General features: G+C 48.4%; 2 protein-coding genes across 3 annotated transcripts; one reads left to right on the plus strand and one right to left on the minus strand.

Moving 5' to 3' along the window:
• Positions 1-57: 57 nt before the first annotated feature.
• KLHDC7B (kelch domain containing 7B) lies at positions 58-3,741 on the minus strand. The gene has a single exon (XM_058567982.1). It carries the CDS (start codon positions 3,739-3,741, stop codon positions 58-60), a length of 3,684 nt encoding a protein of 1,227 aa, XP_058423965.1.
• A 19,133-nt stretch (positions 3,742-22,874) lies between these two features.
• On the plus strand, positions 22,875-24,984 carry CIMAP1B (ciliary microtubule associated protein 1B). Of its 2 annotated transcripts, none has more exons than XM_058568806.1 (6): positions 22,875-23,405; positions 23,594-23,797; positions 24,042-24,146; positions 24,311-24,432; positions 24,569-24,733; positions 24,852-24,984. In XM_058568806.1, the coding sequence occupies exons 1-6, from the start codon at positions 23,297-23,299 to the stop codon at positions 24,930-24,932; spliced, it is 786 nt and encodes a 261-aa protein (XP_058424789.1). In that variant the 5' UTR covers positions 22,875-23,296; the 3' UTR covers positions 24,933-24,984. The 2 variants fall into 2 exon arrangements, with proteins under 2 accessions (XP_058424789.1, XP_058424788.1); XM_058568805.1 differs by having other exon boundaries at positions 24,569-24,709.
• The last annotated feature ends 258 nt before the right edge of the window (positions 24,985-25,242 follow it).

Raw genomic sequence — 25,242 nt, forward strand, 5'->3', positions numbered from 1 at the left:
CCTCGGCCCCAGGGTCTCCCTGGAAAGCAGCGGCTCTCCTGGTGCTCCAGCAGCTGCTCAGAGGGCAGTCTGCAGTGGGTCCGCAGGGGGCACAGTCAGGATGAATGGACAGAGGACCCCCTTACTCCCCAGGGGAAAAGGCTGCAGCTCCTTGGCCTGGAACTGGGCAGTCGCCTCGGAGACCATGAAGGTCGCTGTGACCTGATGGTTGAGGCAGTAAATGGTGTTGCCCAGAACCGTGCAGCGGAGGGGGGCGGGGTCGGGCAGGGGCAGGGAGGCGGCTCGGCTCCAGGAGCCTGTCACAGTGTTGTAGCGCATCACCGCAGCACCCACGCCCCGCAGCAGGTCAAAGCGGTACAGGAAGCCCCCCAGCGCCACCATGTCGCTGGAACGCCGGTGGCTGGCACTGTAGGGGCACTCATCCCACATGTCCTTCACAGGGCTGTACCTGAGCAAGCGGTAGAAGAGGTGGCCCCCAGTGACATAGATGTCCCCACGGCAGGCCACAGCCTCGTGTGCCACAGGGAAGGTGCCTGCAGGGAGGGGCGCACGTGAGGTCCAGGCGTCTGTGCGTGGGTCATAGCACTCCATGCTGTATAGGCACTCACCCCCGATGGCATAGAGCAGCCCATCCAGGGCCACCAGTTTGAGCTGGGCACGGGCCTGCTGCATGGGCCGCACCTGGCTCCAGATGTCGGTCAGAGGGTTGTAGCAGAAGACCTCATTGGAGCAGATAGCTTTGGCGCCGGAGCCACGGACGCCCCCCGCCAGGAACAGATAGTTGTGCATGGTGCAGAGACCACAGCCCCTCAGCGGGGCCTCCTCAGGCACCTGGGTCAGGCGCCGCCACGTGTTCTCTTGGGGGTTGAACACGTGCAGGTACGTGTGAGGAGGCAGGGGAGCAGGCCTGGCCTCAGGAGCCTGCTCCACACCAGGGCCCCTTGTGATCCCCGAGCAGCTCAGCTGGTAGAGGCTGGGCAGCACAAGGACCCCCAGCACTGCCTGGCCCCGGCCAGTACGAAGGCTCAGGATGCGCTCCCGTTGAGACCCACTCAGCTGCCGGTAGAGGTTTGGGTCTCCCAGCACATGCAGCAGATTGTCACTCATCAAGGCAAAGGTGTCCTGGGCCAGGCCAGGCTCCCCATGCTGCTGGGCAAAGGCCAGGACATCCAGGCAGCTGCCCAGGTCCAGCCGCCGCTGCAGAGCTGCTGCCAAAGCCGGCTTGCAGTCACGGGAGCTGGGCTTCCAGGGCCCCTCCACCACCCCCCAGCTCCCAGGCCTCTGCAGAAACACCATGAGTTTGCGGGCCTCTTTCTGCTTCTCTGTGAGACCCCCTCTGCCGCCTGCAGGGCTGGGCCTCTCCCCTGGTGCCTCTCCCTGGCGCTGCCCTGGGGCCACCTGGCTGATCTCCGGCTCAGAGCTCTTGGTTATTTCACACATGCTGCGTTTCCGTGGCTGGGGGACAGGCTGTGAGTGCCGCCTTGCAGCAGGGGAGGGTGCGGGGCCAGGCTGCGTCTGCTCAGGGGACCATGAGGGGGTCCTGGGCATTGCGGCTGGCAGCAGGGAGTCCAGACCTTTCTCCACACTTCCATCTCCTCCTGGGCCTGAGGGAGGGCTGGGAGCAGGAGCCCCAATCATCTCGGAGCTTCTCTGCTGTGGCTGACGTCCAGGCTCAGCCAGGCTCCCTGTGCCTGCCCCTGTGACCATCCTGGCTGAGGAGCCTTGCCTGTCCTCAAGGCTGGGGACAGAACCCTCAGGGGGAGAATCAGACTCTCTGTTCTTAGAGGGTGTGGAAGTGCCAGGATCTCTAAGGCTCTCCAGAGCTGCCCTTGAGGCTCTCCCTTGGGGCCTCTCTTGCCTGGGGAAGGGATGACTCCTAAGAACCATAGAAATAAGGTTTCCCCAGCTGGTTGAGATCTGCCTCTCCTGATTGCCCTTGCAGAGAGCCACACTGGGCTCCTGAGATGTAGGCCTTGACCCACTAGCTAGGGCAGGGGCTGGGGTTGGGGCTAGGGCTGGCGCAGGGGCTGCGGCTGCAGCTGGGGCTGAGATTGGGGCTGGCTCCGGGGCTGGGGCAGTGGCTGGGGCTGGGACAGCAGCTGGGGCTGGGGCGGTGGCTGGGGCTGGGGCAGGGGCTGGGGCTGGGGCTGGCACTGGCACTGCTCTGAGATTTTCATCCCCAGCAGGAACCTGGCTAACTCTGAGGGGCAAAGAGTCTGAAGGATAGGAGGTGGGAGCAGTTGGGGCTACAGGTAAGAGACCGGGGTGCACATGTGCTGTGGGCGAGGAAGCTGAGGGTGGGAGGTGCTTAGGGATGCGTGGGGGTAGCGTGGCTGAGGGGCTCGGGGCTGGGGCACTGCTGAGGGTGTCTGTGGCTGGCTTCCCTCCACCCCGAACGTTGGCCACCTGCCCACTGTTCTGCTCTCCCTGGCCTTGCCGGAATACACTCCCTTCTCCCACGCTGGGGCCCCCTGACTTTTCTGTCCTGCCCGGCCGTGAGCTGAAGAAGGAGTGGTCTCCAGAGCCGTTGGCCTTTCCTGCATTGCAGGCTTCTGTGGTTTCCTGCCCTTGGGACAAGAGGGGGCGTCCCCACTGCGGTTCCTCTGGCCACAGGCCCATGGAGCCTGGGGCCTGGCTGAAGCTCCTGGTGACAAGGACCTCCCTCCTCGCCCAAGGCCAGCCTTCCACAGAGGGTGGGGACCCCTGAGACTCCCTGGGGGCCAGAGGCCCAGCCTCCCTGCTCTCAGCAGCTTTGGCCCCTGAGTCCATGGCTAGGCCTGGGGCCAGTGGAGGCCTGCTCTTCCCACGCCCCACCTTTGAGCCACCTGTCAGGGGCCTGGTCTGCAGGGTGTGTGATGACGGCAGCTCCTGGGGGAAAAGGGGCCTCTTAGAGCTTACGGAGAGGCTGCTGGCTGCATCCACGGTGTCCCACACACTCACCACAGTGCCCAGGCGTAGGAGGTCCAGCTTTGTGGGCTGGCAAGTTCTAGCTCCTGAGCTGTTGTCCACCTGCCACTGCCGGCTTCCTAGGCCTCTCCCCAGTGAGCCATGTGGCCCCACACTTGGTTGCCAGGGGCTGGTGTCCTGTTCCGCTGTGTGGCCAGGGACCTGGTGAGCTGGCACCTTGGCTCGGACGCCTCCTGCCTCCAACTGTACCTCCACTTCTCTGCCAGGACTCCGAGGGTTGAAGTGTATCAGGAGGGGGGCAGATGTCCCCCCTACTTTGCTCCTACCCAGGAGGGCAGCACCTGGCCTGAACGGCTCCCTTCCTTTACCTCGGGTGGCTTCTGGGGTGGCATTACCATGCTGCTGTCCCAAGGCCCCTCCGCTGGCCGCTTCACCAGGTGTCTTGAGTGGAGGTGCGGCTGTGGCAGCCAGACCTCCACCTCCTGGGGGCTCCTGATCCTGGGCCCCTGCTGCCGCTGGACTCCCCTGGCCGCGTCCTGGAGGGTCTGGCTTCCCCTGCCCTGAGCTGGGTCCCTCGACGCCATCACTGACCTTAGTCTTTGGGGGTAGGGCTGGCCTGGCTCCTCCCGCCTGAGAAGGCTGGGCCCCGGGGGCAATGGACGCTGGTCCTGCTGCCTCCTGGTCATGCCCAGAGCCAAACCAGTGCAAAGCCAGTGCCGTGGCAGCCACCACAGCCAGCGCCAGCAGGGTCAGCACAGCACCGTTCCAGTCATCGTCCCCATCCGCATCCCAACCCCAGCCAGGGCCGTCAGGCTGCAAGGCACCCTGGACCATGGTGCTGGGCTGCAGAGCCAGCATGAGGAGCCAGGGTGGCAGGCTGGAAGCTGCGTGTGCTGCATGCAAGCCTGTCCTGCACTCAGGCCTGGGCTGCCGTCTGCGCAGATAGTATCAGCAACACATCCCGCCCAGAGGGCTGCCCAGTTAAGGTGGACCTGTGCTAGGGGCCAGTTGCTCTGCCTGGCTTGGGAGGGGGTGAGTCTTTGTGCCTCCACCCGGGTTTGGAGGTTTGTCAGGAGGGCCTAGTTGGAGATATCAGGAGACAGCTTAATCTACAACAGCTCCAGGAGTTCAGGGGCCTCTCCAGGCCTCCTACCCAGCTCCTGCCCCCTTCTCCTTTTCCACAGGCTCCATTGGCAAATGGCAGTGTTCCTCAACACTTCCAGCATCTCAGCTAACCTAACAGACCCTGACACCCCCAAACTCATCCCACACCCCAACGTCCCTCCTCTGAGCCTCAGTCCAGCCTCAGGGGACTCTGGCAGGGAAGAGTTACCCACAGGAGATGTTATCTGTGGCTTTAGCAACATGATGCAGCCCTGATGAAATTACCAGAAACCCGAGAAGATGATTCCACTGCGGGCTGGCGGGGGAGGGTGGGGGTGGGAACAGGCCCCGTGGTGCCACCCATGCCGGCTGGTCTCTCAGACTGAGGAGGGAGTCCGTGGAGGGTGTGAGTCCTGATGTTAAGCCCGTGCAGCACAGAGACAGGCTGCTTGAGAAGGTGTGACCTCCTGTCACCGCAGGTGTGAAGTGGAGGCTTGCACTATTCTCTCCCCGGATATATAAGGGTGCTCAGGAGGGGCCAAGGCTGAACCCTCTACACCTGCTCCTCCAGCAGCCTCTGGACTTTCTTACCCTGGGTTCGGCAGAGATGGGATTGAGTTTTCAAAAGGAATTTTCCAAGCTATCAAGAGAAAAAAATGACTGAAATACAGAAAATTCAATAGTTATATTTCTCTCTTTATTGGCCTGGCTTATTGCAAGCCACTTGGCTCTTCTAGAGGCCCCTGGGCCTCCCCCTGCACCCTCTGGACCGTCTTGACTGCCCAGATGCTGCTCTCACTATGCTCCTGGAGAGCCCTGAGCCCAGCCTGCTCCTACTACCTTTACTGCATCAGCCAGCCCCCAGGGTCCTTTAGAAGCCCCTCTCTGTCCACCATGCTCTATCAGCCTGACTTCTGGGTGTCCCATCTTAGTCCTAGCCTAATCATTCCATCCCCATCCTCCTTGCCAGCACTCAGGCCCCTCAGGCAGGCATGTAGATGTTTCCACTGGACATGCACCTGGCCTCCCCTTAGCACTTGGTTTCTCAGAGGAGGAGACTTGTCTCTTCCATCTGCTTCTCACTTAAGTTGATCTTAGGAGTAAGTCTTGGGACAGGTGCCAGGTGGGGCCCAGACATGAAAAAGAGCCTGGAGTTCCTGGGACAAAGGCAGGGCCCCCCACAACGTGTATTTGTTCCTTCTTCTGGGACACAGGACTTCTCCCTACTTAGGCAGCAAGGAGATGGCCAAGGAGCATCCCTGGCACCCAGCCTGGGCTCTACTGAGCTTTAGTATCTCACCCATCTGGTTGGCTCCCAGCCTTTTCAAGCATATTAGATGACAGTAAGAGGGTGGAAGGTGGGCCCATGCCTTAAGGTGGACCTCAATTTGGGGGCAGGCTTTCTGGACACTGCCCTTAATCTCTGTCCTGGTCCCAGGCTCTGCCTCTGTGTTAAGCTGGAGGTCCAAAGACCTTGAGAGGATGGAGATGACACCCCCATCTGCACCTCCTTCTAGGCCATGCAGTGCCCCACCAGGCAGCTCCACTGAACTTCAGAAGACCCCTGTTGTCAGTCTGAGCCCCAGGCTGCTGTCAGAGAACAGAAGTGTCCACCAAGTGATACCTTAGGACACCACAGTGTGGAGGAACTGAGCGTAGGAAATCATCCCCACCAACGTCACAAGGTGCTAAGGACCGTGATGGGTCCTAGAGACACACAGGTGACCAAGGAAGGGTGTAGTCCCATCTTCTGTGGAAAGAAAACACCTCCCTTTGTCAAAATCCAGATCGAGAGCAAAACTCTGCCCTGCATGGAGAAACTCCTTACTGGGGAGGTGACTGAGGACGTTACCTCCCTAAACTGTGGGAGTTTTGCCCTCCCAACTGCCTAGAGAGAGTGAGTATGTGGTACTGCTGAAAAGGTGACAGAGCTTCAAAAGCACATGAAATCACCTACACAAATTGTGAAACATAAATAATTGTTCTAATTGTGCTATGATAGCATAAATATCACAAATTACCATGAAGATAAAAAATAAAAATCAAGAAAATGGGTCCCAAGAAAGTCTGACCTTTAGCTACCTCCTTAGAGCTCCATTTCCAATTGCCTGCTGAGGCAAGAATCTTGTCCCAATCTGTGCAAATAACAGAGAAGGATTGGTGCCTGTTTACCCGACGCTTCTCTTTCCTCAGAGACAACACAAGCAACATAGGAATGGAGGCACTCTCCTGCCTACCAGCAATCATCACCACCCACATGCTGGGGGCCCAGGGGGTGGGGAAATGCATCCACATATGAGCTGATCCAGTGCAGCGCCCACAAGAAGAACCCACCACTACCTGGTCACCGAGCCTGAACAAAGGTGGACGGCGCCCTAGCCACTACTGTGCCCTTTCTGAAACATTTAGTGGATGAAAAGCATAGTGAAACTAAGACATAATTCCAAATGGAGAGCTAATATACATAAGCAGAAAACACCATCAAATGTAGAGTGTCTCTATTATTGAAAGTTTTTAAAAGCAAGAAATACTGTATAATCAGAAATGATGATATAAAACAAAGAATATAATATAATTCTATTTATATTAAAAGTATACGTGTAAGGGGCCGGCCTGGTGGCGCAAGCGGTTAACTGCGCGCGCTCCACTGCGGCGGCCCGGGGTTGGCCGTTTCGGATCCCGGGCGCACACGGATGCACCACTTGTCAAGCCATGCTGTGGTGGCATCCCATATAAAGTGGAGGGAGGTGGGCACGGATGTTAGCCCAGGGCCAGTCTTCCTCAGCGAAAAAAGAGGAGGATTGGCAGATGTTAGCACAGGGCTGATCTTCCTCACCAAAAAAAAAAAAAAAAGTATATGTGTAAGGGCCGGCCCCGTGGCTTAGCGGTTAAGTGCTCGCGCTCCACTACTGGCAACCCGGGGTTCGGATCCTGGGCGCGCATCGACGCACCGCTTGTCCGGCCATGCTGAGGGGGCATGCTACGTACAGCAACTAGAAGGATGTGCAACTATGACATACAACTATCTACTGGGGCTTTGGAGAGAAAAAGGGAAAAAAAAGGAGGGGGATTGGCAATAGATGTTAGCTTAGGGCCAGTCTTCCTCAGCAAAAAGAGGAGGATTGGCATGGATGTTAGCTAAGGGCTGATCTTCCTCAAAAGAAAAATATATATATATATTTAAAAAAAAGTATATGTGTATTCTTATATATGTATGAATAAATCTAGAATAATGTTTATGTCTTAGAAAATATAAATCCCAGATTTGCTAATTACACTCAACAAGGAATATCTCTTAAGGAATTCATCTGAAGTGGGAAAAGTTTTATGCAAAAAAAAAGTTATTCAAAAAAGAGAAATAATACAATATGATTTGTAATGGAAAAAATTAAAACATGTAAGCATTCAACAATACAGGAATGATGAAGAAAATATGCACATGACTTTAAAATGTGGTATTGAAAAATTTATTTAAATAATTATTGAGGCCGGCCCGGTGGCTTAGAGGTTGAGTGTGCACGCTCCGCTGCTGGCGGCCCGGGTTCGGATCCCGGGCGCGCACCAACGCACCGCTTCTCCGGCCATTCTGGGGCCGCGTCCCACATACAGCAACTAGAAGGATGTACAGCTATGACATACAACTATCTACTGGGGCTTTGGGGGAAAAAATAAATAAATAAATAAATAAATAAAATTATTAAAAATAAATAAATAAATAATTATTGATAATGTGGCTGTGAAATTTAATAAAAATATTAATGAGGAGTCGTAATAAAGGAAGCATAAAACAAAATCTATTTTTCTTTTTTTTCGTGAGGAAGATCAGCCCTGAGCTAACCTCCATGCCAATCCTCCTCTTTTTTTGCTGAGGAAGACTGGCCCTGGGCTAACATCCGTGCCCATCTTCCTCTACTTTATATGGGACGCCGCCACAGCATGGCCCGACAAGCAGTGCATCAGTGCGCGCCCGGGATCCGAACTCGGGCCGCCAGCAGCAGAGCGCACGCACTTAACCACTACACCATGGGACCCGCCCAACAAAATCTTTTAAAAAGGGCAAAGGATGGGAAGGGAGAGAGAAAAAGAGTAAAGCATAATGAAAGTCACTTCTTATTCTCAGGGGAGAATATACACTGTCTGAATCTTGAAATCAGTTGCTAAATTCAGTCCAAATGTAAGTTTAAATTTTTTAAAAATTCTAAATTGGTGTAGACATTTGCCACATTCAGGGAGTGGAATACTTAATGTCATAAAGATGACAATTGGTGGAAGACAATTCAGAAATTCAAAAGACCCAATGCACCTCAAGCAGGAGAAATAAAAGGAAATGAATGCCAAGATACATCAGAGTAAAACTGCAGCACACAAAAGATGGAAAATCTCAAGAGCAACGAGAGAAAAAAGACCGATTACCTACAAAGGAATGACAGCCTTACATCTGACTTCTCAGTGACAAACAAATGAGGTCAGAAGACAATGCAATGAAATTTTCAATGTACTGAAAGAAAATAACTACCAACTTTAAATTCTATACTTAAAAGAAATATCTTTCAAGAATGGAGGCAAAACAAAAACATTTTCGGGGCTGGCCCAGTGGCGCAGTAGTTAGGTTCGGCACTCTCCGCTTTAGCAGCCGGCGGTTCACAGGTTCAGATCCTGGGCACAGACCTACACCACTCATCAAGGCATGCTGTGGCGGCATCCCACATGCAAAATGGAGGAAGATGGGCACAGATGTTAGTTCAGGGCCAATCTTCCTCCCCCCAAAAAAAGAAAGAAAAACCCCACATTTTCACACAAACAAACACTGAGAGGCTTCACTAAAGGAAATTCTAAACCATGTATTTTCAGGCATAAAGAAAATTACACCAAATGAAAGAACTAAGAATTCCAAAAGGAAAGAACCACAACAAGTGGTGAGTATATGCATATCTAAATTAACATTGACTTTATAAAGCAATAATCAGGTCTTGTGAGTGGCTTAATTATGTAGAATTAAAAGAAAATAGACTCAATGAAATCAAAGTTGGTTCTTTGCAAAGATCAACAAAATTTACAAACCTTTAGCTAGACTGACCAAGAAAAAAAGAAAGACACAAATAACTAAAATCAGAAATGAAAATGGGAACACTACCACTGAGCTTACAGAAAAACAAAAGGGATTATAAGAGAATACTATGAACAATTATACGCCAACAAATTAGATAACCTAGATGAAATGGACAACTTCCTAGAAACACACAAACTACCAAGACAGACTCAGAAGAAATAGAAAATCTCAACACACCTATAACAAGAGATTGAATCAATAATCAGAAACCTCCCAACAAAGAAAATTCCAGGACCAGAGTGCTCTACCGAACATTTAAGGAAGAATTAACACCAATGCTTCTCAAACTCTTTCAAAAAATTGAAGAGGCAGGAACACTTCCTAACTTAATGTATGAGGCCAGCATGACCCTGATACCAAAGCCAGATGAATACATCACGAGAAAAGAAAATTACAGACCAATATCCCTTATGAATATAGATGTAAAAATCCTCAACAAAATACTAGCAAACCGAGTTCAGCAGTGTATTAAAGGGGTTATACACCATGACCAAATGGAGTTTATCCCAGGAATGCCAGAGTGGTTCAACATAAGAAAATCAACCAGTGTAATACATTGATTACAATACATTAATGTACTAGAGTACAATAATAGAACAAAGAGGAAAAAAGCACTTTATCATCTCAATTGACACACAAAGCATCTGACAAAAGCCAGTACCCCTTTATGGTTAAAAAAAAAAAAAAAAAAAAACTCAGAAAACAAGGAATCAAAGGGAACTACCTCAGGGGCCGGCCCCGTGGTGTAGGGGTTAAGTGTGCACACTCCGCTGCTGGCAGCCCCGGTTCGGATCCTGGGCGTGCACCAATGCACCGCTTGTCAGGCCATGCTGTGGTGGTGTCCCACATAAAGTGGAGGAAGATGGGCACAGATGTTAGCCCAGGGTCAGTCTTCCTCAGCAAAAAGAGGAGGATTGGCGTGGATGTTAGCTCAGGGCTGATCTTCTTCACTAAAAAAAGATGGGGAGGGGACTACCTTGATGTGATAAAGGGCACTTAAGAAAAACCCATAGCTAACATCATACTCAGTGGTGAAGACTGAAAATGTTCCCTCTCCCTAAAATCAGGAACAAGGACAGAATGCCTGCTTTCACTGCTGCTGTTCAACATCGTACTGGAAGTTCTAGCCAGAGCTCTTAGCGAAGAAAGATAAATAAAAAGGCATCCAAATCCAAAAAGAAGAGGTAAAACTATCTCTATTCACAGATGACATGATCTTTTGTGTGTGTGTGTGTGTGTGAAGAAGATCAGCCCTGAGCTAACATCCACGCCAATCCTCCTCTTTTTGCTGAGGAAGACTTGCCCTGGGTTAACATCTGTGCCCATCTTCCTCCACCTTTTATATGGGATGCCGCCACAGCATGGCCTGACAAGCGGTGCACTGGTGCACGCCCGGGATCCGAACCGGGGCCGCCAGCAGCAGAGCACACGCACTTAACCCCTACGCCACGGGGCCGGCCCCTGACATGACCTTATACATAGAAAATTATACATAGAATCAACAAGAAAGCAACTAGAGCTAATACAGAAATTCAGCAAAATTGCATAATACAAGATCCACGCACAAAAATCAGTTGGGTTTCTATACACCAGCAACAAACAATCTGAAAAGGAAATTAAGAAAGCAATTCCATTTACAATACTATTTAAAACAATTAAATACTTGGGAATAAATATAACCCAGGAGGTGAAAGACTTGTATGCTGAAAACTACAAACACTGGTGAAAGAAATTAAAGAAACTTAAATAAATGGAAAGACACCCATGTTCACGGATTGGAAGACTTGATATTGTTAAGATGACAGTACTGCCTCCGGTGACCTACAGACTTAATGCAATCTCTACCAAAATTCCAATGGCCATTTTTGCAGAAATGGCAAAGCTAATCCTCAAATTCATATGGAATTGCAAAAGGCCCTGACTAGCCAAAACAATCTTGAAAAAGAACAAATTCAGAGGACCCACACTTCCCAATTTCAAAACTTACTACAAAGCTATAGTATTCCAAACAGTGTGGTACTGGCATAAGGCTAGACATATAAACCAATAGAATAGAAGTGAAAGTCCAGAAATAAACCCATACATCTATGGTCAATTGATTTTTGACAAGGGTGCCAAGACTATTCAATGGAGAAAGAATAGTCTCATCAATAGTGCTGGGATAGCTGGATATCCACATGCAAAAGAATGAAGTTGGACCCCTACATCATGCTATATACAAAAATTAACTCAAAATGGATCAACGACCTAAGTATAAGAGCCAAAACCAAAAAACTCTTAGAAGAAAACATAGGAATAAATCATCATGACCTTGGATTTGGCAATGGATTCTTCAATATGACACCAATAAAAATGAGCAACAAAAGAAAAAATAGATGAATTAGATTTCAACAAAATGTAAAACTTTCGTGCATCAAAGTACATTATCAAGAAAGTGAGGGCCGGCCCCGTGGCTTAGCGGTTAAGTGCACGCGCTCCGCTGCTGGCAGCCTGGGTTCGGATCCCGGGCGCACACCGCTTCTCCGGCCATGCTGGGGCCGGATCCCACACACAGCAACTGGAAGGATGTGCAGCTATGACATACAACTATCTACTGGGGCTTTGGGGGGAAAAAATAAATAAATAAAATCTTTAAAAAAAAAAAAGTGACAACTTTTAGAATGTAAGAAAATATTTTCGGGCCGGCCCCGTGGCTTGGCGGTTAAGTGCGTGCGCTCCGCTGCTGGCGGCCCGGGTTCGGATCCCGGGATCGCACCGACGTACCACTTCTCCGGCCATGCTGAGGCCGCGTCCCACGTACAGCAACTGGAAGGATGTGCAGCTATGACAGACAACTATCTACTGGGGCGTTGGGGGAAAAATAAATAAATAAAATCTTTAAAAAAAAAAGAAAATATTTTCAAATCATATCTCTGATAAAGGTCTAGTATCTAGTATGAATAAAGAACTCCTACAACTCAACAACAAAAAGACAAACAACTCATTTTTTCAAATGGGCAATATTTGAATAGGCATTTCTCCAAAGAAGATACATAATTGAACAGCAAGCACATGGAAAATGCTCAACATCATTAAGGAAATGCAAATCAAAACCACAATGAGGTACTACTTCATATCCACTAGGATGACTATAAATTTAAAAGATAGAAAATAAAAGTGTTGGTGAGCATGTGGAGAAACTAGAACTCTCACATATTCCTGGGGGGAATGTAAAATGGTGCAACCACTGTGGAAAACAATTTGGCAGGTTTTCAAAAAGTTAAACTTGAAATTACCACATGACTCAGCCATTTTAGGTATAGACCTAAAAGAACTAAAAACAGGTACTCAAACAAGTATATGTACACAGATGTTCATAGCAGCACTATTCACAATAGCCAAAAAGAAGAAACAGCCCAAATGTCCACCAACAGATGGATAAACAAATTGTGGTCTAGACATACATGGGATCTGCTACAAAAAGGAAGGAAATTCTGACACGTGCTACAACATGGATTAACCTTGAACACATTATGTTAAGTGCAATAAGCCAAACACAAAAGGACAAATATTCTATGATATCATTTATATGAGGTATCTAGAGTAGTCAAATTCATAGAGACAGGGGGCCGGCCCAGTGGCATAGCAGCCAAGCACTCTGCTTCGGCAGCCCCGGGTTCACTGGTTCGGATCCTTGGTGCAGACCTACACGCCACTCATCAAGCCACGCTGAAGCGGCATCCCACATAGAGCAATTAGAAGGCTGTACAACTATGACATATAACTATCTACTGAGACTTTGGGGAGAAAAAGGGGTAAAAAAAGGAGGAATATTGGCAGCAGATGTTAGCTCAGGGCCAATCTTCAAAAAAAAAAATTCATAGAGACAGGAAATAGCTTAGAAGTTACCAGGACCAGAAGGAGAGGAGAAGGAGGAGTTACTGTTTGATGGGTACAGAGTTTATGTTGGGGAGGATGGAAAAGTTTGGGGTATAGATAGCGGTGATGGGTACACGGCATTGTGAATGTATTTAATGCCACTGAATCATATCCTTACAAATGGTTAAAATGATAAATATTATCACTCAACCCCCAAAGTGTCATTATTCTGCAGCATAGGCCGGTCGTAGATGTTCCAAAGGCATCATGTAAGGTCCCAACAGTGAGGATGACCAGGAGCACTCATCACATTGTACATTTGTAGGTTCTCCAAAGAGGGACTAGGCATATCTAGTTTCTCCGAGTAAGGAGAAATGAATCAAAGAATTTCCAGGCCCAGGATCAGCCCTCAGGAGTGTGCATACTGAAAACTAAGGTGTGCATACAAGGGTTCTGGAAACAGGACACCAACATAAGCCAGAGCCTTACAGTCCAGATGGGTCCATTCCCAGCTAAGCCACCTAAAGAGGGAAGGAACGTCTAGACCCTTGTCTCAACAATTTGGAAATGGCATTAAGAATCACTAGGCTAATCATTAACATCAACAACGAATATTTAACAAATAAGTAAATAAACAAGTAACAGTTGAGGAAACAAAATCAATTATGTTTTATTCAGAAGCATTTAATACCAGAGTGGGAGAAGAGGATGTCTCCAATGAAAGATGATAATGTTGAAGGTACAAGTCATACGCACCATATATATTTGTTTTAAAATTTGTGAAAACTGGGCCGGCCCCGTGGCATAGCAGTTAAGTGCGCGTGCTCTGCTGCTGGCGGCCCGGGTTCGGATCCCGGGCACGCACCGACGCACCGCTTCTCTGGCCATGCTGAGGCCGTGTCCCACATACAGCAACTAGAAGGATGTGCAGTTATGACATACAACTATCTACTGGGGCTTTGGGGGAAAAAAATTTTTTTAATTTGTGAAAACTAAGAACAAAGTAAGTGGAAAGAAAAACTAAATCTCTTCCTTGCCAAATATTACAAAAAAAGTCACCAATGATAAACAAATCCTGACTAATAATTAAACTGAGCAATCAGTGGGAAGGGAAGGGGAGGGGCAAGATGGTGCAGCATGTACAGAGGGCCCTCTGGAGGTAGGTGCTATGCATAACATCTTCCAAAATAAGTTTACAGAGGGGGCCATAGAAATAGTGTTCAAATATAATCCAAACAGTGTAAATTTTTAAGTAGCTATTTATTTATTTATTTTTGCTGAGGAAGATTCACCCTAAGCTAACATCTGTTGCCAATCTTCTTCACATACATTTTTGTATGTGAGCTGCCGCCACAGCATGGCCACTGACAGACAAGAGTTGTAGGTCCAGACCCAGGAACCAAACCCAGGCCGCCGAAGTGGAGTGCACTGTACTTAACCCGTAGGCCACCAGGGCTGGACCCTAAGTAGCTATTTAAAAACTGGATTATAATTTATCTCCATGTAAAACATATCCATTAATAGCTCAAGGCACATCTGTAATTCATTTGTGATACCCCACTATGCCTCATCTCACTAGCTGGTATTGTCTGCTATAAACAGTGCAAATGAGTTAACTGCAGCTACATTAACAGTGTGGATGAATCTCAGCCGCATAACATTGATTTTAAGAAGCAAATCACACAGTGAAAATGTAAATTGGTAACCACACTGGAAAAGTTTGGCAGTTTAAAAAACAAACATATTCTTACCATACAACCAAGCAGTAGTGCTCCTGGGCATGTATCCCAGAGAAATGGAAGCTCACATTTACACAAACACCTGCACACGATGTCCACAGCAGCTTTATTTCTAATAGCAAAGCAATTTTTATAGATTTTATTTATTTTATTTTTTTCCCCCCAAAGCCCCAGTGGATAGTTGTATGTCGTAGCTGCACATCCTTCTAGTTGCTGTATGTGGGACTCAGCCTCAGGATGAACGGAGAAGTGGTGCCTCGATGCGCACCCGGGATCTGAACCTGGGCCACCAGCATCGCAGCGCGCGCACTTAACCACCAAGCCACAGGGCCAGCCCGCAATTTTTAAATTAATAGCAATAAAAATGTTATGTATCAACAACCACTAGATATAACTAAAACCATATTTAGGGAAAAACCATCCCAATAGCTTTATATGCCGTTATAATTAAATAAAGAAGACTGAGGGCCGGCCCCGTGGCTTAGCGGTTAGCGCTCCGCTACTGGCGGCCGGGGTTCGGATCCCGGGAGCGCACCAACGCACCGCTTCTCCGGCCATGCTGAGGCTGCGTCCCACATACAGCAACTAGAAGGATGTGCAACTATGACATACAACTATCTACTGGGGCTTTGAGGAAAAAAAGGAGGAGGATTGGCAACAGATGTTAGCTCAGAGCTTGACTTCCTCAGCAAAAAGAGGAGGATTAGCATGGATGTTAGCTCAGGGCTGATCTTCCTCACTAATAATAATAATAATAATAATAATAATAATAATAATAATAATAAATAAAAGCTACCAGACCTTTAAAAAAAAAGAAGAAGACTGAAAAATAAGTTAACTAAGCCTGGGTTCCTAAGAAAGCAAAGCTGAGGTGAAGACTCATGTGCATTGCTTTATTAGCGAGTGGAATACCAGAGAGCAGGGGTGAGGGAGAGGGAGAGCCCCTGCTCGGCGGTGTTCCTTCTCATGGGATTGGCCTCCCAAAGGCCACATGAACTCATCATTTCTCAATACAGTCCGTCTGGGGGAGGAGGAGAGAAGAATTCATCCAGTCAGAGGTCTTCCCCATGGATCATGCATTCCCTGCCCTTGCAAGCCGCACTGAGGTGACAACAAGCTGTAGCTGGTCGGTCACCACGGAGGCGGCTGACAAGCGGCCCTGGAGGCGGATCAGGGCAAGGAGACCTAAAATGGGCGTGACCGTGTCTGATACACCAAGAATCAGAAAAAAGAATTTTTTTAAGCTAAAAGAAAGGAAAAATAGGTAAAAGCAGAAAATAAACAAAAAGCAAAAAATAAATGCTTTTATATTTCAAAATCTTACAGATAAATCACTGAACATGAGAAATTAGGGCAGTCATCCCTTTTCCAGAGTTCATATGATTAACATGCAATCTGTCAAATATATCAATTGAAAAGCATAGCACACAAGGATAAAAATGTTTTCTTTACATATATTTCAAATAAGTTGAAAAATACGTATTCCCACAGATACATGTTATACAAATGCATAAATGCAACCATCTATGAGATTTGTGATTAGTCTTTTTTCTTCTTTTCCCTTTTTATGGCTTATTCTCCCTCCCCACTCCCAGTCCCTGTCAGCACTGCAGCCCACCCACATTTAGTGTAAGGGTTCATTATTCTTTAAGATTTACTTTGTTTCTAATTTTACATGTTTTTCCTCTTTCCCTCTCTTCCACTGGGGGGCAATTGGGGATTTTCTGTTTGTTTTTGCTATTCTTTCTGTTTTCTTGCTTTTTAATTTGGAAACTTTCCTATCCTTTTCTATTCCACTACCTGCATTCTTAAGTCAGATACTTATGATTCTACCGCTGGTTATAAACAAGATGTCTAACATTTTCTCCCAACAAGATCCCTTCAACAAGGCAGCACCTCTAGAATTCTTTCACTCACGCTCTCCAATTCCTTTCTCCCTACCCCCATGAGAAGTTTGGAATGATGTTACCTCTCCCTCAGCATCCAGGTTTTGCTGAAATCATTTAATCCTTAAAAGAACCTGGGGGGGGGGGCGAGAATCATTGCTCAAAAGCTTTCCTCTTTTCCCCCATCTTGGGGTCTGGTTCTAGTGTATTTGCTGTTTGTTTTCAATCTTTTCTTAGTATTTTCCTCATATTGGGTACCTGGATGCTCTACTATCTGAATTCTTGCACATACCAACACCATTCTTTTGTTCTGGGGCAGAGGCTATTTGGACTAGTAAAGGGTTCCTGGGCTGCATCTTCTCCTACTGGTGGTTGTCCTTGCTATTCTACCGTCCTCCAGCTGCCAGTGTTGAAGATGACAGGTCTGATGCCAGCCTGATTTTTCCTTTTGTTGGTAACTTGGGTTTTCTTCCTAGAAGCTTGTAAGATATCTATATCTTAGAATTGAATAAATATCTTTTCTTATCAGGCCACCTTGGAATTCAGCGAGCCCTTTGCTGAATAGACTCTAATTTGTCTCAGCTGAGAAGAGTTCTCTTCTAGTATTGATTTAAGTATGACCTCTGCATCCTCCTTTCCCTTTTCTCCTTCTGGAACACCTGTGTTCAGTCAGTTACATCTGTGCCTCTCCTCTAAGTTGTTTCTCTTTTTTTACCTCGTGATTCTAGCTCTATTTTTTTTCTCTGTGCTTTGAGAGATTTCTTGCACTTCATTTTCCAGGCCACCAGTTCAGGTTTCAGCCATGACTATTCTCTATTGTAGTTTAGATTGTGGAAATTAATAAAAGGGACTTTAACTAAATTGGATAGGGAAGGCCTGCAGGGGGAGCTCTCAACCCCATCACACATCATCAATTATACCAACTAGGAAGAGACAGACTTGCATCTTCCAGGGGAAGTAAAACTACTAGTGAAGGAAGATTTCTCTCCCAGCCTGGCAACAGCCCAGCCAATGAGAAACACCACAGCTCAGCCAATGAGAAGCTGTTGCTGCCCTGAACTGTTACTTTTCCCCAGCGGGCTTTCCTTTAGAACAGCCCCTCCCTGCCCTCCCTTTTCTCTATAGAGGCAGTTCCCAATCTTTGTTTGCTGGATTTGCTTATGATCTGCTGTAGCATGCACATCCCAAATTGCAGTTCTTTTGGCTAGTCCTGAATAAACTCATTTTGAGGCTTTTCAAGTTAACAAATCATTAAATTATTAATTCATATTATTTTAATTTATTTAATTAATTAATTCATATATTCACAATTTATTTTGTGAATAAATCAATGGACAACCAGTGGTACCACCCATCCTCCACTAAACAGAATTGTCACCCTCTCTTTGTCATATATTAATTCACATATACTCTGGACCTCAGTGGAATATCTGCTCTACCAAAATCAAGCAGTTCTAATTTAAATGGCTTTATGTGTTGTATTAGTCAAGGTTCTCTAGAAAAACAGAACCAATAAGACGCATATATAGAGAGGAAAAGATTTAAAGAATTGGCTTACATGATTGTGGGAGTTGGCAAATTTGAAATATGTAGGGCAGACCAGTAGGCTGGAAATTCTGGCAAGACGAGAAGGTTGCACTCTTCAGTCTGAAGCGTGGACACTCAGGCAGAATTTCTGCAACAGTCTAGAGGCAGAATTCCCTCCTTTTCCAAGGACCTCAGTCTTTTCTCTTAAAGATTTCAAACTGATTGGAAGAGGGCCATTCACCTTATGGAGGGTGAACTGCTTGACTCAAAGTCTACTGATTTAAATATTACCCTCATCTAAAAAACACCTTCATAGCAACATCTACACTGGTGTTTGACCAAACAACTGGGCACCATGGCCTAGCCAAGTGGACACATAAAATTAACCACCACATATGTCTTAATATCTGTCAAGTCCTCCTTTATTATTTTCCTGCTCTAGAATTTCCTTGACTACGGAACACATTTTTCCATAGAAACTTTTAAATTGATAATCTAACTGGAATTAAATTTTTATATTCATTTGGGGAGGATTAACATTTTATCAAGTCTTCCATTTTGTTCAGACTTTGATTTATATACATCCTGTACATTTCTTATTAAATATATTCTTAAATACTTTATTTAAGCATTAAAGTGATTTTGTGAGTGGATTTTCTTTCCATTCCCAAAATAAGTAATATATATAAGTGGTAGTTAATATATATAAAAGCTATTTACTTTTGTAAATTATCTTGTATCTAGCAACCTTACCAAATGCCCTTGTTAATTACAATAGTATATTGACTACCATATCTTAAGTTTTTAGACATACAATCATATCAGCAAAAGGGGTAGTTTTTCTCTTTTCAATATTTATACTAGTTAATTATTTTTTCTTTTCTTATTGCATTTGCTAGTACCTTCAAGACAATGTTAAATCATAATGGTAATAAGGCACATCTCATCTAGTTCCTGAATTTGATATAGCTTTAGAGTTTCACCTATTAGAATGATGTTTACTTTGGTTTGCAGAGAAATAATCTAATCTTATTAAGTCCCTGTAGCTGACACTACTGGCTGCCCAACTAACCAGTCACCTTCCTCCTTCCCCACTTTTTTTCAGGTACCCATCCTCCTTTGTGCGGGTTTACAGTTCCCATTCACACCCCTGAGGGAAGGATTGGGCACACATGAATAGTAAAATCCAGCCCTGTGGCCAACAATTTATGAAAAGGAATGGGACCCAATTCTGACTGAAAGGACATAGGGAAAGTCTTTACTGCTTACGGTAAATGTTTCCATTCTTGTAAAAAAGACAAACAGGAGAGCTGTCCTTCCCTTTTCTTCCTGTACAACTTGTTTTGCCTGGACATGACACTGGGAATTGTTACAGCCATCCTGCCCATCCAGAGCCTGAAGAAACCAGCACCCAGGGAACAGCGAAAGATGGAAAGATCCTACTAGGTCCTTGATGACAATGTTAAGTTGGTGTATTAACCAGCCCTGGAGGTGGACTTCCTCTTGACTTTTGTGGTAAGATAAGAAATTTCATTATTGTTTGACATAGGTTTTAAGTTACTTGCTGCTAAAGACTTCCTTACAATATTTTACTCTTTCCCTCATTTCCTTAGAATTTTTATTAGTAATCACTGCTTAATTTTATCGAATGCTTTTTCAACATCTAGTGATACAATCATATGGTTATTCTTTAATTTTTGGATATAACAAATTACATGGAAAGATTTCCTGCTATTGAGTGATTCTTATATTCCTGGAATAAATTCTTGTTTACAGTGTCCAACTACTGGATTTGATTTGCTAATATTTCACTTAAAATCTGTATTCCTGGGCCGGCCTGGTGGCTTAGCGGTTAGGTGCACGCGCTCCGCTGCTGGCGGCCCGGGTTCGGATCCTGGGCGCGCACCGACGCACCGCTTCTCCGGCCATGCTGAGGCCGTGTCCCACATACAGCAACTAGAAGGATGTGCAGCTATGACATACAACTATCTACTGGGGCTTGGGGGAAAAAAATAAATACATAAATAAATAAAATTATTAAAAAAAAATCTGTATTCCTAAATGATAATAGTCTATAGTTTTCTATTTTATATGATTCTTATCATGTTTTGGTATTAAAGTTATATTGACTTCATAAAATGAATTAGGGGTTTTTCCATCTTTATTTATGGTGTGAAATTATCTGTCCTTTAAAGAGTAGCTAGAAATCGCATATAAAACTCTTTGGACCTAGTGACATCTTTAATAGTAAATTTTTAATCCCCTTCCCTGGCTAACAATGCCCCAATTTTATTGGATAAGCAATATTCCAAGCTAAAAAATATTTCCCAGCTTTAAGCAGAGGCCGTGTGACACAGTTCCAGCCGAAGAGATAAATGGAAGTTATTAGGTAGGTTCTTCCTGGAAAGGTCCCAATGGGAACACAAAGCATAGGCTGGAGCTGGAACATCCATCTTGCAACCATGAGGACTAAGGATGGCTGAATGGAAATGTAAAGCCTGGTCTCTAAGGCTTCATGGCGCTGGATGTCAGCCTGACTATTTACTTTTGGACTTCTTTTGCTTAAGTCAGGGAAAACACTCTTAGGCATTTAATCATTGGGTTGGTGTTTTGTTTGTCTCTTTTGAGGGCATCATCACTCATTGCCAAATGTAATTCCTAAGTGTTACATATACAAAATTTTCTATTAAATTATTCTACTTCATAGGTCCATTTTCTAATTTATGTTTGGCTGAGAAATCACCCATTTCCTCTAGGTTTTCAAGTTTGTTATCACAGAGTCACATAATGAAATCTCTTACATTATTTTACTCTCTTTTATATTAGTATCTCATTTTATCATTTTTAATTTTGTATACTTTTACTTTTCCCCCTTGATCAAACTCGTTGAAGCATTTGTCTTCTTTTTAAATATAGCTATTGTAGGGGCCGGCCCATGGCATAGCAGTTAAGTGCGTGTGCTCTGCTGCTGGCAGCCCGGGTTCAGATCCCAGGCATGCACCGATGCACTGCTTGTCACGGATGTTAGCTCAGGGCCAGTCTTCCTCAGCAAAAAGAGATGGATTGGCATGGATGTTAGCTCAGGGCTGATCTTCCTCACAAAAAATAAAATAAAAATAGCTATTGTATTTATTTATCCTTTCTACAGTTTCGTTTGTGTTGGTTCCTGTTTTATTCTTTTAATTTATTTTATTGTTCTTTTTTTTTTTTTTGTGAGGAAGATCAGCCCTGAGCTAACATCCATGCTAATCCTCCTCTTTTTGCTGAGGAAGACCAGCTCTGAGCTAACATCTATTGCCAATCCTCCTCCTTTTTTTCCCCCCAAAGCCCCAGTAGATAGTTGTACGTCATAGTTGCACATCCTTCTAGTTGCTGTATGTGGGACGCAGCCTCAGCATGGCCAGAGAAGCAGTGTGTTGGTGCACGCCCGGGATCTGAACCCGGGCCGCCAGCAGTGGAGCATGAGCACTTAACCGCTAAGCTACGGGGCCGGCCCTTATTGTTCTTTTTTCTGTTTGTATTACTAAGTATTTCTAAGATAAATACTAACTTTCTTTATTTAAAATTTTTCTTCATTAACAATGAAGTCATTTAAGGCTATATGTTTTCCTCTGAACACAGCTTTAGCTATGTCCTATAGAGTTGGGTATGAAGGGATCTACCTTTGCAGTGTTTTATATATAATTTGTAACTTCACATTTGAGTTTCTCTTTGATCTAGCGTTTTTTTTTTAAAGAGAATACATTAATTTCCAAGTATTTCAGTTTGTTTGTTTGTTTGTTTGTTGTGAGGAAGATCAGCCGTGAGCTAACATCCATCACCAATCGTCCTCTTTTTTTCCCGAGGAAGATTGGCCCTGAGCTAACATCCATGCCCATCTTCCTCTACTTCATATGGGACGCTGCCACAGCATGGCTTGACAAGCAGCACATCCGTGCACACCCAGGATCCAAACCTGTGAACCCCGGGCCGCCGCAGCAGAGCGCATGCACTTAACCGCTATGCCACCGGGCTGGCCCCATTAAGTTTGGGTTTCTTTATAAAAATATTTTATCATCTGCTTAGAATTGTTCAAGACTGTGATCAAATCATGTGTCCTATCATATCTCTTTATTCAACATGTATGGGGTTTTTCGGCCCAATACATGATTATTCTTTGCAAATATTCAATGGGCTTAAACCCACGCAAAGTTCTCTTTAGTCCAAGCTTTAAGCAGAGGCCGTGTGACACAGTTCTAGCCAAAGAGATAAATGAAAGTTATTAGGTAGGTTCTTCCTGGAAAGGTCCCAAATAGGAACATGAAGCGTAGGCTGGAGCTGGAACATCCATCTTGCAACCCTGAGGACTAAGGATGGCTGAATGGAAATGTAAAGCCTGGTCTGTAAGGCTTAGAGACGTAACAATCAAATTGAGCATGCTGTTTGTATTACTCAATTTCTTTATTCTCATACTTGTTTTTTTTTCTGCAGATATATTTCTGGAATGGGTGTATTGAAGCCTAGGGAAGGGTGAGGCCAGGGTCTGGTCCGTGGCCTAGCCTACAAGACACCTGCCGGTGCCATGGACTCCAAGGAGAAGCCCTACGGGCGAGGGGCGGAGTCAGCTTGGTGTCGGGGGCGGTCAGTCCAGTTGCCAGGAGGCGGGACCCGGACACAATGGGGTTTGGGAGTTGGGCCGGGCGGGGCCGGGAACCCAGGCACTCCACCTTGCCTTCCCGGCCGGGAGCCACAGGAACTGGTTAGTGGCTCAACTTCGGGGCCCCCCTCCGGGCACCGGGTCCCCACGCCGCCCTATCGCCGGAGCATCCTCCCCCGATGCCCCTAAAACATCCTGCCCCCCGCCCCAACCCCGGAGAATTCCCTTCCCGCAGTGCTGAGTCCGAACTGGGCGCTCGCACACACACCCCTATAGAACTCATTTTGGGGTAGGAGACGGGAAATGGCCCTGAAGCTCCGTCCCTGCTCCACACCCCCCACAGAGCACAAATAGCCACTGTTTGTTTTCCTGGCGCCCGGGATACGGGATGGGCCCCGCCCCCAGAGTCGGGCTGAGCTAGAGGGGAGCGGGGAAGAGCGTCTCCCGTGAGTTCGGGGTGGAGGGGCCGGGTCCGCCACCTTCTGTCCACAGGTGCTATCCACAGGCCGTAAGCGCACCCCACCGCGCCATGGGCTCGGACGTCTGGGTGGGCCCTTGGCGGCCACACCGGCCCCGTGGCCCCATCGCAGCGCTCTACAGAGGCCCGGGGCCCAAATACAAGCTGCCACCGAACACCGGTACCAGCGGCAGGGGCAGGACTGTGCGGGGGGCGGAGGGACAGGCTAGCGAGGTCTCTGCCGGGTGGAGGGTGCTGTATCCCGGGCTGGAGGCTGGAAGGGAGGGAATTTCGTTCTGGGGGGACAGTGGGCTGTGCCCAGGGCGAGGAGCGGCCAGGCCGCGTGGTAATGCTGGGACGCTCCCACAGGATACATCCTGCACGACCCTTCGCGGCCCCGCGCCCCCGCCTTCAGCTTCGGCGCGCGCCTCCCCACGCAGCAGACTTCGTGCGGCCCGGGGCCGGGCCACCTGGTGCCCGCTAGCATGACTGTACGCGGCCGGGACGGCACCCCCGCCTACTCCATCTATGGCCGCCCGCGCCACGCAGCGCCGTTCCTCACTCCCGGACCGGGTCAGGACTCCTGGGACCCCGGCCTCCCCAACGCCTAGCCGTCTCCAGGAAAGCCCACTCGGGAACCCCCCACCTGAGCCCCGAGCCCCTCTCGGGTACCCTAACACTCTAAATTCGGTACCCCCATATCCAGTTCTCAAAAGAACTCCAAGCCCCACCGAGCTTTGACAAATCATGGCTCGGATTCCCCCGAATCCCAGGCCCCCAACCCTGTTCCAGCCCACACCCCCGGTCCGCCCCACAGGTAGGTACTTCCCAGAGAGAGCGGGGAACGCGACGTACCCCAGCGCGCCTCGGCACACCATCGCTCCTCGAAACTGGGGCATCCACGCGGTGCAGCAGACCCCAGGTGAGACCACAAAGGCCCATTCCAGCACCGTGGACCTTCCCATCCCTGACCAGGAACCGCTCTCCAGGCGCTGGGACCACCCAGTACTCGCAGCGACGGGGAGACCCCGGGCCTGTCCGCAAAGACTCACCCCCAGACCCCACCCCTCGTTGGCTCCTCCCCAGGCCCCGGGACCTACACAGTGCCCTCGCTCTTGGGCCCGCGCGTCATCGGTAAAGTCTCGGCCCCAACTTACTCCATCTACGGCCGCAGCGCAGTGGGCAGCTTCTTCGAGGACCTCAGCAAGGTGGGGGAGGGTCTGCCGGGCACAGCGTAGCAGGGGTCAGCCGCGCGGACCGCAGAGGGTCAGGAAACAAGGGGTGGGGGTCAGTGGTCAGCGGGGAATGAGAGCCGGGCCCAGCGCCCCTTCTGCGCTCCCGCAGACCCCGGGTCCCTGCGCCTACCACGTGGTGAACCCTGGGATCTACAAGTCTCGGGCCCCCCAGTTCACGATGCTAGCACGGACTTCGCTACCCCGAGACGACACCCTGAATCCCGGGCCCGCCGCCTACAACGTAGACCAGGTGGTCTGGAGTCAAGGGTCAGAGGCGGGGATGAGGGTCTGAGGTCCGAAGGTTTGGGACCAGGGTCCCGGGGGAACGGGAGTGCCGTTGAGGAGCCGGCCGGCCGGCTCTGCGAGGTCAGCGACGCCTCCTGGGTCCGCAGCACCGGAAGCCTCGCGGCTGGAGCTTCGGGATCCGGCACTCGGACTACCTGGCCCCGTTCGTGACGGACATGGATAACTGACTGGCCGGCCGGGCGCGGCCCCACGAACGTGTGCTTAAAGCTCCCCGAGCCAGCAGCGTCTCCGCCTCTCTGTGCTCGCAGCCGGCGCGCGGGGCGGGGCAGGGACTCGGGGCGGGGGACCGGGGGCTGCGGGCAGGGGACTCGGGGCGCGGGGCGGGGAGCTGCGGGCGGGGTCTCGGGGTGGGGCTGGGGCGCAGGGCGGGACTGGGGACTCGGGGCGGGGCCGTGTCGCAGGGCGGGGCGGGGGACTGCGGGTGGGGGACTCGGGGCGGGGCGGGGGCGCAGGGCGGGGCGGGGGACTGCGGGTGGG

Source organism: Diceros bicornis, chromosome 25 (genome assembly GCF_020826845.1).
Source record: "Diceros bicornis minor isolate mBicDic1 chromosome 25, mDicBic1.mat.cur, whole genome shotgun sequence".
NCBI classification, from domain to species: Eukaryota; Metazoa; Chordata; class Mammalia; order Perissodactyla; family Rhinocerotidae; genus Diceros; species Diceros bicornis.

Bases quoted from the DNA above. Each gene is read 5' to 3' on its own strand.
- CIMAP1B (XM_058568806.1), top strand. From the start codon at position 23,297: ATGGGCTCGGACGTCTGGGTGGGCCCTTGGCGGCCACACCGGCCCCGT. The intron at 23,406-23,593 runs GTACCAGCGGCA...ACGCTCCCACAG, and splicing joins CAAGCTGCCACCGAACACCG to GATACATCCTGCACGACCCT. The intron at 24,734-24,851 runs GCGGGGATGAGG...CTGGGTCCGCAG, and splicing joins TCTGGAGTCAAGGGTCAGAG to CACCGGAAGCCTCGCGGCTG.
- KLHDC7B (XM_058567982.1), bottom strand. From the start codon at position 3,741: ATGGTCCAGGGTGCCTTGCAGCCTGACGGCCCTGGCTGGGGTTGGGAT.